The 17,855-nt window shown below is 51.1% G+C and overlaps 6 protein-coding genes across 6 annotated transcripts; 2 read left to right on the forward strand and 4 right to left on the reverse strand.

The window, feature by feature from the left end:
* Positions 1 to 814: 814 nt before the first annotated feature.
* On the forward strand, positions 815 to 1,852 carry AO090012000714 (putative zinc metalloproteinase; the record flags this gene model as incomplete). Its single annotated transcript, XM_001727631.3, has 1 exon — positions 815 to 1,852. One exon carries the CDS (start codon positions 815 to 817, stop codon positions 1,850 to 1,852), a length of 1,038 nt encoding a protein of 345 aa, XP_001727683.1.
* A 157-nt stretch (positions 1,853 to 2,009) lies between these two features.
* On the reverse strand, positions 2,010 to 3,410 carry kat1 (putative 3-ketoacyl-CoA ketothiolase (Kat1); the record flags this gene model as incomplete). The annotated part of the gene is made up of 4 exons (XM_001727632.3): positions 2,010 to 2,437; positions 2,488 to 3,061; positions 3,113 to 3,293; positions 3,343 to 3,410. 4 exons carry the CDS (start codon positions 3,408 to 3,410, stop codon positions 2,010 to 2,012), a joined length of 1,251 nt encoding a protein of 416 aa, XP_001727684.1.
* A 594-nt stretch (positions 3,411 to 4,004) lies between these two features.
* On the reverse strand, positions 4,005 to 5,118 carry AO090012000716 (uncharacterized protein; the record flags this gene model as incomplete). The annotated part of the gene is made up of 2 exons (XM_001727633.3): positions 4,005 to 4,954; positions 5,097 to 5,118. The coding sequence occupies 2 exons, from the start codon at positions 5,116 to 5,118 to the stop codon at positions 4,005 to 4,007; spliced, it is 972 nt and encodes a 323-aa protein (XP_001727685.1).
* Positions 5,119 to 5,404: 286 nt separating this feature from the next.
* On the forward strand, positions 5,405 to 6,781 carry AO090012000717 (DASH complex subunit ASK1; the record flags this gene model as incomplete). The annotated part of the gene is made up of 3 exons (XM_001727634.3): positions 5,405 to 5,495; positions 5,550 to 6,593; positions 6,645 to 6,781. The coding sequence occupies 3 exons, from the start codon at positions 5,405 to 5,407 to the stop codon at positions 6,779 to 6,781; spliced, it is 1,272 nt and encodes a 423-aa protein (XP_001727686.1).
* Positions 6,782 to 7,344: 563 nt separating this feature from the next.
* On the reverse strand, positions 7,345 to 10,911 carry AO090012000718 (putative Rho GTPase activator Rga; the record flags this gene model as incomplete). The annotated part of the gene is made up of 5 exons (XM_023236598.1): positions 7,345 to 7,841; positions 7,894 to 7,989; positions 8,041 to 10,101; positions 10,156 to 10,652; positions 10,817 to 10,911. 5 exons carry the CDS (start codon positions 10,909 to 10,911, stop codon positions 7,345 to 7,347), a joined length of 3,246 nt encoding a protein of 1,081 aa, XP_023091507.1.
* Positions 10,912 to 12,328: 1,417 nt separating this feature from the next.
* AO090012000719 (ABC transporter ATP-binding protein) lies at positions 12,329 to 17,338 on the reverse strand (the record flags this gene model as incomplete). Its single annotated transcript, XM_023236599.1, has 3 exons — positions 12,329 to 16,363; positions 17,026 to 17,157; positions 17,225 to 17,338. The coding sequence occupies 3 exons, from the start codon at positions 17,336 to 17,338 to the stop codon at positions 12,329 to 12,331; spliced, it is 4,281 nt and encodes a 1,426-aa protein (XP_023091508.1).
* Between the last annotated feature and the right edge of the window lie 517 nt (positions 17,339 to 17,855).

Here is a 17,855-nt window from a genome sequence, read left to right on the forward strand (position 1 = left end):
TTCAGCCATTCATTTGTACATTTCTTTGCACGCCTGCAAGAGCGCCGGGTCTCGAGTTTTTTACTGGGTAAGCAAAATAACCAAGAAGGCGAGGAGGAAGGGAGGAAGAAATATGCTACAGTAGCAGCTGGATTGGTTTGATATTTCAACATTCACTTATTACTCACTCGAGCAATCTATAAAACAGAGATATTTCATAGAATTTCAATCATAAAGCAGGTAGGGCAAGAAATGCCAGAGTGGTTACCGAACGGCTATAAATAACCGCATTATGAACTAGGATGACAGTCCTAATAAGGGAAGGCTGCGAAACTACGTATGTATTATTGAAGGTCTAAGAGGGCTTTACTCTCATGGAACCTCACGAGGGTTCTGCCGCAGTCTATCTTAAACATAAGACAGTTAGAGAGAAGTCCCGCGTTAGTTTATAGATAGAACCTATGATGTATGAAATTTCTCTTTATTTTTATTCGATTTATGACTATTTTTTGTGGAATTTATTATGATAAGATTCGCTATACAGAAGACACCAGGGCTCAGGGCTGAAATTACCTTTTCCGGTATAGCGGACAAGCTCCTCCGGGATCTGCACTAGTCCCAAACCGGCAGGCTTCGATAAGAATCCGCGGAATTAATAATCCCAGCACTGCTGACTCAGAGCCTGTATAACTCGTATATATACTCACCATTTCCATATAAAGCAATGCGCCGATAAGCCCCAAGCAGTGAGCACAAGAACAACTCCCTCTACACACGCCACGATCAATATCCTACCAACCGAACAGAGGCCATAACAACATCCACACAACCCAAAATGGCAGACACAGACGACCTCACCCTAACAATCCACCACCAAAGCAAACCCCACACCCTCACGCTCCCCTCAACCTCCACACTCGAAGACCTTTCCAACACAATCGCCACAACCCTCCACATCCCCCCCGAAACACAAAAGCTCCTTATATCCCCCAAACCGGGCATGCAAAAGGCCCCATTCCCACCAACCCCGCTAAGGACACTCCTCCCGCTCGACTCCCCGAAATTCAAAATAACCCTCCTCGGCACCCCCACAAAAGCCATCGAGACCTTGCACGCGCAATCTGAAGAAACTGCACGCCGCGCCGCAGCGCGCGCATCGGCCTTCGCAGCAGCCGCGAAGCATAAACCGGCCCGGACGGCTGGTAGTGGTGGCGTACATACGCTCTCTGATTCGAGTAGTTCGTATACGTTCCACCGACTCTTGCCGTTGTCGTATTTGCCGAGGCCCGAACGGTCGTTGGAGTTTCTGAAGCGGTTGCGTGATGATCCGGGGATCAAGGCTGCGATGGCGAAGCATAAGTTCTCTGTGCCGGTGTTGACGGAGATGAATCCTGCGGAGCATACGACGATGGAATCACGGACGCTAGGTCTGAATCGGAATAAGGGGGAGGTGATTGAATTGCGGTTGCGCACGGATGCGTATGATGGGTATCGCGATTATCGGACTATACGGAAGACGTTGTGTCATGAGTTGGCGCATTGTGTGCATAGTGACCATGACCGGGCGTTTTGGGACTTGACGGCGCAGATTGAGAAGGAGGTGGAGAGGGCTGATTGGAAACATGGGGGAAATAGACTGACTGGGCAGGACTTTTATGTGCCGGAGGATTGGGAGGCGGAGAAGGATATGGAGATCGTTGATGAGTGTGGGTGGACGGGGGGCGAGTTTGTACTGGGTGGGTTGAGGGAGGATGAGGTCGGGATGCGGGCTGGGGCGCACGGTGTAGAGGGAAGGAGAGAGATGTTGGCGAGGGCTGCGGAGGAGAGGATGAGGAAGAAGAGAGACGATGAGGGTAGAGAGGGCAATAAATGATGCGGTTTGGCTTGGATCTGTGTATATATTTATTTATAATGTTTTGTTTATGAACTAATGATAATGAAGACATGACTGCATTAGAGCTATTTCCTATATTTGTTTTATATACCTTAGACCAGATACAGGATGGTTAGATCAGAAGTATGTAACTTGTTTACACCTGTTCGTTGACGAACAATCCCGCCATGCCCTGTCCGGTACCAATGCACATACTCGTGACCAGCACCTTCTTCTTCGTCCGTCTTGCCTCGCTCAGAATTGTGCAGATCTGGCGAGCACCCGTGGCGCCCAAGGGATGGCCGAGTGCAATGGCACCGCCGCGGGGGTTGACCTTGGCATGGTCCAAGCCAAGGTTCTGCAAACAGTAGACGGCCATGGAAGCGAAGGCCTCGTTGATCTCGTAGATATCGATGTCATCCTTGTTCAAGTTGAACTTGGAGAGGAGCTTGGGGATGGCAGCGGTAGGGCCGATACCCATGATGCGAGGGGGAACGCCAGCAACGGTGGCACCACAGAACTTAGCCAGGATAGGCTGGTTAAGTTCGATAGCCCTAGAGCGACGCATGAGGAGGACAGCGGCAGCTTCATCATATTAGCATCTAATCATAGCATCGAGCATGAATGGAACTCACCGCCGTCAGTCACCTGGCTGGAGTTGCCACCAGTGCTCCGGTTACCGAACTTGGGGAAAGCCGGTCGGATCTTGCCGAGAGACTCGGCCGTCGTTCCATAACGGATACCTTCATCCTTGGTCAAAGTAACCTGCTTGACCTCGCCGGTCTTGGGGTCCTTCACCTTGGTGGTGATGGGGACGATCTCATCATCGAACCACCCAGCCTTCTGGGCCTCCTCAGCGCGGCGGTACGACTCGGCGGCATACTTGTCCTGAACCTCACGGCTGATGTTGAAGTCCGAGCCGACGTTCTCGGATGTCTGACCCATGGGCTGCAGGCAGTCGGCAGACTCCTGGTTCTTCAGGACTTCCTCGCTGAAAGGTTGGACTGCATCACCGCCGGCCGACATCAACTCAGCACCAAGGGCGATACCGACATCGATCTGACCCAATGTAATCTGGTTGGCGATGTCCTGAACAGCCTTGAGACCGGAGGAACAGAATCGGTTGACGGACGATGCGCCGGATGTGTTGGGGATGCCGGCCGCAAGGGAGGCGGCACGGAGGAGATAGGGGGCCTTGCCGTCGTTGACCTTTATGTTGTCAGTATGAATCCTCTCCTTGGCCGAGATAGGAAAACGTACATTACCCAAGCAGACATCCTCGACCAAAGCAGGGTCAATCTTAGACTTGTCGATAACCTCCTTCAACAAGGAGTATACGATGTAATCCAACTGTGTGTCCTTGAATCCACCCTTAACGGCCTTGGCCAGAGGAGTACGCAGAGCGAGCGTAATGACTACATCGTCTGGGTTCTTCTGGGTGCTGCGCATGTCAGTATACTTCTCCCATGTGATGCGGACGGCAACCCTACATGGCGGCAAGGCCAGTGTTTCCTCCCTTGAGGTGGCTGAGAATAGAGTTCAAACGATCTGTGGCCATGGTGTATTCTGTATGTCTATTCAGACCGCGTTAGCCAGTCCACAGTTTGAGATTCGATGCAGAAACAGTAATAGAAGCAACACGCGACAGCTATATCATTATGTAGCAGCGGTATGTACCTATGCGGGGAAGGGCAGTGGTCTAAACCGCTACTTGTGAGAGGGTATTGGAATAACACATCATCACTTACCAAGTTATTATTAACTCTGGTGAGAGAAAGTAGAGGAATGGCAGAGGGACAAGAGAGTTGTAATATAGAAGAAAGGAGGAGAGCGAGGGTGACCTTTTCCAGCAGCAACCGAGAAAGAGCCTCGGCTCATTCTGCTTTCCCCATATTAACCAAACTAGGATCGATCCGACCATTAAATCATTAATAATCGCCAAGCATCTTGGATTGGTTTTAAACTGCAGCTAAACTAAAGCGCTGTATAGAAGCTTGGACTAAATTTAAATTCTACAAACCCATGTGAAATCGTAACATAATCAGCAAAAAATCCAACGAACTCCGAGACACCTGTCCCGTCCATAACGCGCGCCATCCTCCAAGCAAACCCGTTCAATACCTAAATTATTCTATACAGATGCCCCACATGCTTACAAGCGATTTTGCAAATCCTCATTGCTGACTACGCTGCCGATCTCCGACCAACTGGCTGGGGTGGCGACACCTTGCGTCGACCGTCCATGATCACTCAGCGTGTCATCTGACCATTCATCCGCAGCAGACTCATAAATCTGACTGAAGCTACCAGCCGTTGACGGTGTTGACGGCCGTTCGTGGTGTTCGGCGCCAGTAGAATCTAAGTCCGACAGGTCGGAAAAGGGTGATCTCAAATCGCGACCAGTATCGTTCGTCGAAGAACCCGGATGGGCAAAAAGTACTTCAGAATAACCCTCGGTATGGCTCGACGACCGTGAAAGCGGCCGCTCGACCTCCTCGGTACGATTCAGTGTAGACGTTGAGAAGTCCATACCTGATGTCTCGGAAGTAGGAGTGTAGTCAATAAGCGTCGCAGAAGCTGCAGCCGCACCTGCAGCAGCTGGTATCGCCACTTGCAGGTTCTGCTTCGTAAGAGCAGCGCCAGTGGTCTGCGTCTCGGCCACAGGGGTCTGAGAACCAGTATTTTTACCGCGTTGAATAGCCTGTGATGGTGTCACTTCCACCGCGGAAGAGTTACCCAGCCCTCCAGACGGTTCTGGACTCAAGGTCCGAAGCAAACGGCCATCGTCATCAACAAGCGCATCGAACGATCCTGCGGGGGCACTTTCCCTTCTTTTCCGGTGTTCTTCAAGCACGGAACGTCGTCGTTGAAGCTCTTCCCTTGCTATCCGCCTACGCTCTTCGGCTTCTGGGCCCAGCTCTTCAGTCATAGATGTGTCTTGCCTCGTAGGTGAGGCGGAGGTTCGAGGGTGGATCTCATCGCCGAGATTATGCAATGCGACGGCAATCTTTCGCCGCGAGGTGTTGACCCATTGTCGAAACTGGGGTGATTCATAGACTGCAATACCCGCAGCGACGAGGGCTGAAACAGTGATAATAATTCCTACCAACATGAGGGAGCGTTAGCTACTCAGCTCCTACCAAGGAGACCCATATCAACCATCTACTGATAAGCACACCGCCCGGCTGAGCGGGCCAACGAGCTCGTAGAACATAGAGAAAGAGAGAAAGAGATGTAGACTTACCTTTCGCAACCGGTGTTGGCATCTTGACCTCCCGTGCGCAATTTGTGTCGTTCTCCTCCTCTAACCGACCATGTCAGGCAGCCAAGTAAAAGGAAGGGGATGTGAGCGTCATCAAATGCACGGCGCCCCGCGGGCCGCCACGTGACGTCAACACAGCCCTTATCCGTAAGCCCTACCGTCCGCTTTGGGCATTCCGTTGTTTTTCCCTTCCGCGTCGGACATCCAACATTGTTCTTGGTCTGGATGGAGTATCTGTTTACCACCGCCATTGCTGTTGCTATACATGTAAACCATTATCTACAGTGAACATGTCTCGGCCATCATCTATGTCCCAGCGTCCCTTGACGCTCACCGAGGAACTGGAAAAGCTCGAACAATCTATCACCCTGACCCTGCAAGGTAAACAACGATAAGACCCAGTTCAACGAAGATCATTCACCAATACTTTTCCAGAAATCGACCACAATTTCAGTCAGGCCCATCGAATCGTTACAACCAGCATTCTACCCCTCGTCGAGAAATACGCAGAACATTCCCACGATGTCTGGGAAGGCGCCAAATTCTGGAAACAATTCTTCGAGGCAAGCGCAAATGTCTCTCTATCGGGCTACGAGGAACGACCCAACGAAGACACATTGCAAGAACAGAGTGTAACAGAAGACGACTCAACCGCCGACATCACACCAAGCAACCTTACCGACACTGGCACATACGAAACACCCTCGTCCGAACATCTAGATATCAACCACCGCCCGGACGACCTGGAATTGACGTCGCTGAGCCTGTCCTCGCATAGTACGCCCCGGCCGCCCGTCTTTGATCGACCGGATGACAACGATACGACTGTAACGTCGTCTATCGCCCGGCCATCGCCGTACGAGGCTCTGAAGAGAGAAATCGAGGAGAATGACGCGCCCTTTGAAGGCGAGGATGACGATCTTCCCACTACCCCCGGGAGACCTTTCCGCCCGCAGGGATATTCATTTAACCCACGCGACGAGCTAATGTCTTCATCGCCATTTGTTCCTCCGGTGTCTCATGAAAAGTTTTCTACGTCGGGCAAGAGCCCTGCCGATCCGGTCTTGCATCGTCTCCAGGATAAGACGTATCGAGTCCAAGCCACCCCGCTCGGAAAGGATTATGGAGCAGGCCGCTCCAAATTCACTATTACACCGAAACTCTCCACATCCAAACATGGTTATGATGACTCTCCAATCTCCAGTCCTGAACCCGAAGCACCTCAGCTCCATGCGGAGATTTTCTCTTCACCTCTCAAAACCCCCGGTACCAACCGGAAGCGACGTACAAGTAGCCATCTGCGTGCCACACCAAAGCCCGGGATTAGTGTGCTGACACCGGTAAAGAGTGGTGGCACAGGCCGACCGGTGTGGGACAGTGATGATGACTTTGACAATGACGAGGACGAGGGTCTGGGGCCAAGCCCGCCAAAAACAATGCAGTTCCATATTCCCCAGAGCAGGTTAATGAAGACTCCAGGTTAGTCCGCTTAGCCCGGTATAATTGCACAGGTTGACTGATGATCTACAGCAAAAGAAGCATCCAGACGGATCGTCGAGGATTTGTTATTTACCGCCGGGGCAAATGACACAACAGACGATATTGCGGCCGAGCAGAGTCCCAGCATCATCCAAAGGGTCCAGCGCATAGAGGATGAAACGTTTTGAATTGGTGAGGATGGGCGGTCTATAGTTTTAGCAGTTATGTAAAACACATACGCATGATCAAACATCTACGCGGTATCAGTTGGAAAGTGCCGGGATAACAATACATCCCATTGCTAGGCGCTAGATTAATACATCACACACACAAGGTAGAAGCCGCATTACACAAAAGTCTGACGTCGACACAGGCACTGCAAAAGCCGGGCATTCCAGACATCCACACATAAAACATCTCCGACAGCAACTAAGGACTAGCTTCGAACCTGCGGAATGAACGGGATAAAAGGGAAATAGAGAATTACATAGGCATGCTGCAAACACATGAAGGGTATTGAGCGTGAGGCGCTGATCATGAGGGGTTCGGGAAGGGATGACATGTCAGGAGTGGTGACAGAAATCGCCATATATGTACATAGGTCGAGCTGGTGAGTGTTGGGGTATTCTAATGGCAGAAGAGAAATCGAGAAACATTGTCCAAAAATGAAGAAAGGAAATAAAAACGAAAAGCCTCGAAGCCTGATGCCAGACCAAGCTTTGAACGGACTTGCAAGAAGAGGGATATTCTATCATTGCAGACCCATGAACACCTCTTGACAATTATCCACCAAAAACTTCAACACATCATTCTTCTTTTGCACATCCGTCATCTCACGGGCCAAACTCTGCGGTCTCATGATGGTTGGAGCAAAGACAACTGCGATATTCTGGCTCGTCATCAAATTCTCCTTCTCACGCTCAACTACACGCTTCAAGTGAAACATGAGGAATTCGAGCACATCGCGGTGGACTCTGGGCAGTTCCAAAAGACACTTCTGCAGGGTTTCGATCCGCTCAGTAGGGGAAGCGATTTCGCCGGTTTCAATAATCATTTCGTACACATCAAATGTAATCAAAGGATTCGGTAGCTTTCGGAAGTATTGCTTTAAGGCCGATGTCACCGCATGAATATCAAGGTCAGGATCCGAGATGTCATAATCCTGCGGTTGTCGCTCAAACCCGTCTCGGATAGCCTGGATCGCCGAGCTGGCACCTGACTTGCGGTAAATCCCTTCCATGTCCATGCCTAAAGTGACGGTTAGCTTACCCGATGACAAAAGCCAGTGATAAGAACCTACCTCGTAATTCAACCTCTTGAATGCAACGAGTGATAATAGCGGGAATGATGCTCTTTTCGTGCTCCATCCGCTGCTCCAAGTCGGTACCAAAGAGGCCTAAAATTCCTTAGTTAACGCGCATCAGGCAAAATAATCAATGAAACATACCTGTTGGGGCAACTTCGGCCAAAGCTGGAACACTGTCAGTCGTTGGCATCCTTGTACCAGCCTGCTTATTCCGCTGGTTTCCAAAGAACCCAAATCCTTGGCGGCTGGGGTCCTGCGTCTGGGACCGTGGCAGACCAGGAACGCCTTCTGTGGCGCTCTCACTTGTACCAAATGCGCGATTGAGGCCCTTGGTGACACCCTTGGCGACGTTCTGACCTCCCTTCTTCCAGTTGAACTTGCGAGGCTGTCCCTTCCGAATGCTGACAACTTGGGGCCCGGGAACAATGGTGGCTGGCTCGGCCTCTTCGGACATGTTGGCCGTCGACATCGACGGGGCCAAGTCATTACTGCCAGCCTTCAGCGCGTCGATAGAAGACAGCGACTTCTCTTTTCCATGTGAATAAATGCCGAGACCATTCGCACCTCGGTTGCCCTCTGACGAATTAGCTTTGTAGAGCTCCTGGATTTGGTGCACTAGCTGGTTGTTCAATTCAGCCAACTGGGCATTCTTCGAGGACAGCTGCTCGAACTCCTGGAAGCTCTTGTCCTTCATACGGTTGAAGTTTGCAAGTTCTTCGGCAGTCTCGTTGCGTTTCTGAACCAGTTCCTCGATCTGAGGTGTGAAGGAGTCCTTCAATTTCTGGATAGACTCGACAAACTCCCGCAATACCTGATTCGTGAGCTTACCAAGGTCCAAAGTGCCGCCTCCGCCGCGCTTCTCAGCTTCGAGATGATCGGTCAGCACCGAAAGCTCTCGCATGACAATCTCCTTCCGAGCGTCCAGCACAACCATGGTAGAGCGCTTCTCATTAAGCTCCGTGTTGGCTTGCTTCACATCGGCAGTGGCGTTCAGCATAGCCTCCATTTCAACAATCTTTTGGTCCCGCTCAAGGACCCGCTGGCGCTCTTTGCGCAGCTCACTCCGCAACCATGCCACTTCTTCAGGTCCGCCACTCTCTGGGGATACGGCGGTGGGGCTTCCAAGGTCCTGGTACGGAGCACTCCCATTGACCGGCGACTTGGGCCATTTGGCATCCTTGGACAAGCGAGAACCTTTATCACTGAAGCTGCGACCATGACGCACCGAGTTTGAGACACGACGCAAGAACGATTCGCTGTTCTGTGCCGAGAGAGGGTCGTCAGATGACATCAGTCGGGCCATATCCTCATCCATAGAAAAGTCGCCCCCACCACTGTACCGTAAGACAGATGGAGACCCCGCTTGGTCTACCTGGCGCTGTAAGTCAGGCTGATGGAAGGTGTTGATTGAGTTCGGGCGCGGTGGCTTCGAATGCTCCAAGCTGGTATCATTGCGTGAAGTCCGCGGGGATTCACCTAGTTTGGGCGAGCCCCTAGTTCGGTCAAGCCACGGTTCACCTGGGGCAATTGATTGTGGGCGAGGGGACACGCCGGGCTCCTTTCTGGTAAGATGTAGCTTGCTTTCCAATGAATCCCCGCGTTTGGGAGGATGTTGCATGCTACCAGAGGATAGGAACGACCGCGCAGAGTCCAAGGACCCGCTATTCTCGTGCAGGCGACGAAGCTCATGCGATGGCCGAATGGGTGGGGCTACAGAATTATCTGCCGTTGATATATTCCGGTGAGGAGTAACTAACGACCTCGTACTCTCAGGGCTTGAGTTGGAAAACGTGCTGGTCTCCTTATGACCAGAGGGCAAGTCGGACCGGGAACTCTGAATAGAGCCTGACCTTGCACGTCTCGGCAGTTCTGGCGGCGCTCTGGAATCATCACTGGTTGTTGGACGAGAGTAGGCGCTTGTATCATCTTGCCGCCAGCGGGCGGAGTCAACGTCAACACGCTCGCGGCCCTTCTCTTGATACGCGATATGCGGTGATGAGCTACCCGAGGGCACCGACTCCGTTCCCTCTCTAGGGGACCGATGCAGAGAACCGGGAGATTTAGAATGCTGAGGCGACCGCTGTTCTTCAGAAGGATCAAATGCGAGGGGAATAAGGAATTCTCCGCCATCGTTTTCGGGCTCGCGTGGCACCATCGAGTGGCGGTTACTACGATAAGTGCTCGAAGGAAGAATCAAGTTGTCTAATGCAGATTCCAGTTAATAAGTGTCTCGCAGCTTTGTAAAGGGAATGTTACCTTGATCGGCAGCCGCACGGGTTCTAGAGGAGCCCGGCAGCCTTCCCGCGTCCAGCGCAGGCGCTGCACCTCGCGATGACCCCTCTGTGACTGGTTCTGCATAAGTATCCGGTAGTAAGTCATCTGCGAGTCGTGCGTGATCGGCTTCCTCTGGGGGTAGCGAAGGCAGCGATTTGTCGAGTTTCACACCGGGCGCTGGCTTCTTCGTAGGCGCAGCTGCACGGTTTCTCTTTCTGCGGCGTTGCATCAAAGACTCATGACAGTCCATGCAGAAGATACCCTGTGATGTCCGTGCATAGCGCAGATTTTCGATCTTCCGTTTACAATTTCGACATCGGAAACACTGCGCGCAAAATGCTTGTTCTCCGGTCAAGATGGCCAGGTCTTCAATTTTGTTCCCGCAAGAACTGCAGCTGTACGTGCAATTACTACATATTAGCGAGCCGTCACCGAGTAGGAGGAGGTGAGCGTCTGAGTCGAGGAGTGTGCCACAGGTGCTGCAGCAAAAACATTCAATATGCCATCGATTGCCCGCTGCTAACTGTCAGTTTCTGATCCGATACGGCCACCCGAGTGCGAACTTACCCAGCTCGAATGCCTTTCCCTCTTCCAAAATCTAGTGGAAGCACCCAAGTTAGTATACATCACATTATCTCAATACCGACTGGCCTCGCATACCTCTCCACAGCCCTTACAAGGAAATGGCGTGTCATCCTGTTCCATAGGAGACTCTGGGTACACTGCAGGAGACTCCATCCTCTTCCGCTATGTGATGCTCGATTAAGGGGGAGAGAAGTATATTATGGACCGCGAAAGGTTCACCAAGGTACCAAAATTGTCAATGACGACGACGCTCGGGGTGCGCCCGCGGTGTTGCTATCAAATGCTTTGGCGACACAGGGGTGAGGTAGTAAGACCAGGTTTTGCATCCGACAGCAAAAAGAACCACAATCCCAAGCGAAAGTAAAACTGTCACGTAGCGACGTACGATAGGAAAATGCTGGAACTCGAAGGAGGGGAGGGCGGTAGGTAGCAGTTTGTCGGTGGGAGGAAATAAGACACGACGGGTTGTTGGGTGGACGGCAATTTCCACTAGAGAAAGTAATAAAAAGCTCTCGAGCCTATGGTAAGCAAAGGAGACGACGTCAGTATCAGGACAAGATCGACAAGGTCCATCGCGGACGAAACTGAGGGGTGGGTGGTCAAAAGGTGGTGCTGAGGACGAAGTACCCCAGATCGCAGGACCAGGGGTAGGGGAGAAGAGGGGGGTAATTGGACAGGGCTGGACTACCCATGCAGGAGAAGGACGCTGTAGATCTCAACGACAGAAAACCTGAGCTATCCCAATGGGACAAGAAGCAAGATATACACCAACCCGGTCCAGAACTCAGACAAGGAAACAACAGGGGGGAAAGAAACGAAAGAAATAAACTGTGGTGATTGCGAAACCAAGAAAAGTGAGAGAGAGGAAAATGAAACACACTTAACGGTGAACGACTGTTTCAGATAAACTTCGGCGACAGAACGCGGAAAAACGAACCCCTCGGGAGCCAACTCAGCTGTTGGCGCAACACTCAGGAACAGGGGGAAGGCCACTTGCAATGTGCCAATTAGGTCATTAGATATTAATGGTGAAGGATAAAACAGAGGAAGAAAGGAAATGAAAGGGAAAACAGGCAATCCCAATGGGGAAGAAGCGTGGAAATGAACAGGGAAGAGGGAACGGGAAGTGAGAGAGGAAAGACGGTCTGGATTCTGTCGCGTTCGAGCCCCAAAAGAAGTCACGCCCCTTCCCCATACCCTACAAGCTTTCTCTCTCTTGCGCGTGCTTTCACCTACTTCGATGAATGAACCATGACAAAGAGACCAATTGACCAAATGCAATTCTCTCAGACAATTATAATGCTGATTTCTATGGCGGTATATACCCTATTCTATTGATCCTTAACGCCGAGACCCGCAATGGTATTATTAAAATACTAGACAAATGGCCGTTCCAAGGATCCAACCCAGAATGCATTGTACGAATGCGAAGAAAGATATGAAAATTTTGCCCACCTTCTATGGTGCGAATACCTTCGTTCCCTCAACTGCAATTGTATTCCAAAAATAGTAATTTTGATGTATTCTTTTTTTTTTTTTTTTTTTTCGACTCTCAAATTTGAGGGCAACCTCACGTCTCCAATGACTGGTGGATCACACTCGTTCGGTATGTCTCACTCCGCTGGATCAACTCCTGATGCGTGCCCTGCTCCACACACCGACCCTCTTCAATCAAGAAGATCTGGTCAGCCCGATGAATCGTGTTGAGCCGGTGAGCAATTGCGACGATCGTGGTCCGTCCAGCCAGTGTAGCCAGCGCCTCCTGAATCCGCTTCTCAGACTCAACATCCAGTGCACTTGTGGACTCATCCAACAATAGCATGCGCGGCTTCCGCACCAATGCTCGTGCAATAGAAAGTCGTTGACGCTGACCGCCGGAAAATTGTTTCCCGTCCTGGCTGCACATAGTCTGATATCCTTCGGGCAGCCCCATAATCACATCATGAATGTTGGCCATGCGGCAGGCGTCCTCGATCTCCTCCTGGGTTGGTTCATGGCCGGGGCAAGCCCCGAGCCCGATGTTGAAGGCCACCGTACCTTCAAAAAGCACGTTCTCTTGAGGCACCAGAGCAATGTCGTCACGGAATTCCGTCCCCAACTGGCGCGTGACATCCACGCCGTCAATGATGACTGAACCAGATGAAGGCCGGTAGAATCGCTCCAACATGGAGAAAGTCGTGGACTTTCCAGATCCACTGGGACCGACCAATGCGCAAAACTGTCCTGGTTTGATATCAATATCGAGCCCCCTCAAGATGGGCCGTTCTGGCCGATTCGGATAGGTGAAATGAACCCCCCGAAGTTGAGCCCCGATGGCAGTGTCAGATGTCCGCTTGCGTTGACTACGGGGAGAGTCCACGGCTTCAACATCCTGCATTGCCGTCTTCTCTTCGAGGAGACTACTAGAGGGTTTGAAGCTATCAGATGATCCGGGGGTGAGTTCCTCCTCTGCAGAGCGAGTATTGAGTAGCTCGACAATGTTGGATGATGCAACTCGAGCCTTGGAAATGTCCGGTGCTAAGGCAAACATTTGGCCACAAGACTGGGTGCTAAAGAGCAACGCCGGTAGAACGATGAAGAACTGAGTTTGGGAATAGAGGCCGGCGGCGATCTGCTTCGAACCCCACCAGTACGCGAGCGCATATACCAGGTTACTAATACTGAATGCTAATGCCAGCCAAACATTACCATGAACGATTGCTTTCATAGTGCTCCGGTAAGGCTGTATTAATGCCCGGCCAAACACTTCATACGACTGCTTTTCCAGGGAGAATGCAGACACCGCACGGATATTATCAATGGCTTCCACAGTGATTGCCGTGGCTTTAGCAAAAGCCTTTTGGTGCCGTTCAGCGAACTTGGCCTGGACCCGGAGCTTCATCATACCGGCAACTAAAAGCACGGGAATAGTTGGGAACAAGACGATCGTGATTTTCCAAGCGATAGCAAAGGAGATCACCAGACCAGCCACCAGGTTCACAGCGGTGGCCAAAAGAAGACCGATTGTCGAGCCGGTGATTCCACTGAGAGCAGAAGCGTCACCAGTGATATATGTGATCAGTGTTCCCGGTGTGCGATCATCCATGCCATGCCATTGCATCGTCTGGCCTAGGAGAGACCGCAGTGAAAGTACACGGATGCGATATAGAATCTTATCAGCCGCCCAGCCGAAAACAGCGCCACCAACCACATTAGCGGTTAGTTCAACAAGGGCAAGGATGAAGAAAAGCAGACCGTAAAGGTTACCGCTATGGCTAATGGCGTCCGCACCATTGCAAGGGTTCAAACTTCCTACAGTATGACCGAAAACGATTGCTTCCGCGGAGTAGGAACCACCGATAATGGTAGACATGACTAGTCCAATTAAGATGAAGGGCAAGCTCGGTCGCATGAGAGAGAAGGTGAACTTGGTAGTAAACCATCCTGATCGCTTCTTTTTCTTGTCTTTCTCGGTGCCATCTTTGGACCCAGGCGGCGTCTCAGCTACGACTGTTTCCTCCGTAACGTCCGATCCGCCGGTACCGACAAGGCCACCTCCCTTCTCGTCAATGGCCTGAACGCTTCCTGAAGTGGAGTAATTTCCGCGGGGGGCATCGCTGATTGCATCTTCCGAAATCACAACATCTTCAGCACTCAGCTTCCCGAGGTTCTGAAGACGCACCATCTCCGCATAGACGCCACCATGTGCGACAAGTTCCGAGTGGGAACCTTCTTCGGTAACCCGGCCACTCTGAACCACCACAATCTTATGAGCATCCTTGGCAGTGGCTAGCCGGTGAGCGATGGACACAGTGGTAACATGTTGGGATACTTTAGCCAACGCCGCCTGGATCAGTTGCTCACTGGTAGAATCAAGCGCGGCCGTCGCTTCGTCCAGAATTAGCAGAGACGGCTCTCGCACTAAAGCGCGAGCCAGTGCAATCCGTTGTTTCTGACCTCCACTCAGCTGATTCCCCGCCGTCCCGACACTGGTCGAGAGTCCATGAGGCAGGCCTTCAATAAAGTTCAACGCGTTGGATGTAGCAGCAGCCTTTTTCACTAAATCAACGATCTCGGCTACGCGACTGTCGCAAGCAGACAGGGCATCTTTCTCGGTCACTCCGCCTCTAACTTTCTCCGCGAGTTCCGGTAGGCTCGCATCCATAATGAAAGGCGCCAGTTCTTGGTGTCTAGCATGTGCCGAAGAGACAAGGCCGTACGCAATGTTTTCGAGGATCGAGCGGTCCAGTAAAGACGGCTCTTGTTGAACGAAACCGATATTTCCACGCAAATAGCGGACATTAATATCTTGGAATTTCGTCCCACCAATGGCCACATACCCGGATTTCGGATCATAAAATCTCTCCAAAAGAGAGACAACCGTTGACTTTCCACCACCAGAGGGTCCAACGATAGCTGTATGCTTTTTGGGTGGGATAATAAAGTTCATGCCCTGCAGTACAGGAACGTCCGGACGAGATGGGTACGTGAAGTGGACATCGTGAAACTCGATATTCTCCTCGCCGAAAGCCGCCGACTTATCACCCTCGTCCGATGTTCCATCAATAGCAGACTTCCGGTTGATGACTGCCTGGAGTCTTTGCGAAGCACCAGCTGCGGAAGCAAACACATGGATAAAGGGGGCAACCTGACTCAGAATAAAAGAAGCATCGATCAGGACAAAAATTACTGTATACACAGCACCCACAGATACGCCTGAGTTTTCATTGGCCACGGAATGGGAGATCATCTGGGCACCTTCCCAAAAAGCCAGGGCGTTGGCGGAGTAAGCAACGAAGTAAAGGAAACCAAGCTGCGCAGCATGCGTGCAGGCCTTCTTCAAGGCATCCATGTGAGTCGCTGACAGATACGAGGCGAATCGCGACTCCAGGCGATCGTTAGCATTGAATGCATGGACTAACGTCAAGTGTGACAAGCTGGATGAAGCGATGGATGTCGCTGAGCCAATGTTTTCGGTTATACGGCCGGCAAACTTCTTGATATAGTGGCCTCCAACCAATGACATGACCATGAAGCAAGGAACCACTGAAATCAGCATTCCCGCGATTTTTGGCACTTTGATGAACGCCACGATATAGGCGGCCACAAAGTATGAAATGGTCGTGATAACCAAACCTACCTTCTCCGAGGTCCCCGACTGGATGACCTCAACATCGCTGACCAGGCGAGAGATGATGTCACCGGAGGGGAGAGTCTCAATGAAGTTTGCCTCCTGCTTGACTATACTCTCGAAATACCTCCTACGATAACGGCGCGCGAGCCGTTCGCTTACTGTGCACCAGCATGACGTGTGAATGTAGATGAAACAAAAATTCGCGATAGTGATGTATATCACATACAACACCTTCTGGGTCACACTATCCGAAAGCTCGGTCGTGGCGTCCGTTGAGGCCGAGCAAGTGACAGTATTGAGGTCGTTGATCAAATCACCAAAGACAATACCGAGCAATGGGAAAGGAACCCCACCAGCAATGGCAAATATCGTACCGCAGATTATAAGGAACACATCTGTTATGGTGTAGTCGAGCGAAAAGAGCAGCTGGATGTATGCAAAGGACTTCCCAAGATCCTCCTTGGTCGGTGTATGTCTTTTCACAGCTTGCATCTGGTACAGAAGCTATATCAGCATACGCCGGGTTTCCCAGAAGGCCACCCTGCAGGAGATAGCCAAAATAACCGGGGACAGCAACATACGAAGCCATTGTTGGTACCATTCAGACTCTTCTGTCCACTATCGACATTCTCAGTCTGTGACATGGTGATATGCGTTTAGGTAGTCCCCGCAAGTGGGAAATATAGGAATGTGACGGCGGCAGTCTTTGCTGCGGGGTATCAAGATATGCAAGGTCCTATCAATCCCTCTCGTGCCCAGCGCAAATTCAATGAGATGGGCACCAGCTTGACTCGTTATTTTTCCGAGAAATGTCGACAGAGTCGTCCTAGAATTTTGTGGCCGAGAAGCACTCAAAAACCCAAACGACAAATCAAGTGAAAGACTCAATGTAAAGTGCGCTTCGTCTCTCGAGCTAGAACTCGAAACTTCCCACAATTGATCAACCAGTAATGGCGGGAGAGTGAACTGGCTCACTCAGACAAACACCCCCAATAAGCATCCCTCCGGGGAAAGACGATGCTCAAGAACAGTGGTCAGGCACCGCGTACAAGCAACACCAGGGAGCGAACAGGAAGGGTCAAAGAAGTAACAGAGGAGGAGAAACCAAGAAGGGGGGAGAAAAAAGAATTTAGCTAGGACACCATGACACATACCCATGCCCACAATGGACACACTAGAGGCGAGGGGAAATTTAGCATTACAATGGCTCCGGTTGCGGCGCCCAGGTTCAAAACTGGGCTAACCATGGATTGACGCCATGGACAACAGCGGGAGACCAAGAGGTTCTGCTCTTCAGAAAGCGGAGTAGCCAAAGAGCGAAACGGATGGGAGAGCCAGAGGTTACGAACTTACGAGAGGCATGATCTCCACTTGGCAGGGGAGCGAAGAGGGGCGGCCTCTTGGGTTAGTCTCTCTCAGTGGATATCCGATAGATTGATAAATTTTTTCTTCTTTTTTTTCTGCCATTTTGTTTTTTCCCGCCCAGCAAATGTGGGAAATGATCGACCACTCCAAGTGGGTTTTCAGGCAGTGTGAATTTTCTGATGCAGAAGCACGGCACGAACCGACTATTGGGCGTCTGTCCAGACCAGTGGGGCGAGTCCATTAGTTCCTGAAGCTGCGTAGCCGAGGGTATCGTCCTCGAGGAGGCATTCTTCTGGTTAGAGAAGGAGAGGCAGAATGGTACGGAGTACAGAAAAAAAGAATTTCTATGCAAATAAAGATAAAAAATCGGTTGTGGGGGTCCGAATCAAGTAAGCGCATCATTATAACAAAAGGTTTGATACTTGGTGTTAGCAGTGGGGATCCATTACAGTTCAACATAATACCCATTATGCAATGGAATCGGACAGATGCAGAAAGGCCTGTCGTGGGGTTTTAATTACTGAATAAACTGATATGTTTGTTGCCAATCAGAAAGATGGGGGTCTGGGCGTGGGAGATTTTTCGGTTCGGAAATTCTCATCTGATAACTCTGTCGAAG

This window comes from Aspergillus oryzae, chromosome 4, assembly GCF_000184455.2.
Source record: "Aspergillus oryzae RIB40 DNA, chromosome 4".
In the NCBI taxonomy this organism is placed as follows: domain Eukaryota; kingdom Fungi; phylum Ascomycota; class Eurotiomycetes; order Eurotiales; family Aspergillaceae; genus Aspergillus; species Aspergillus oryzae.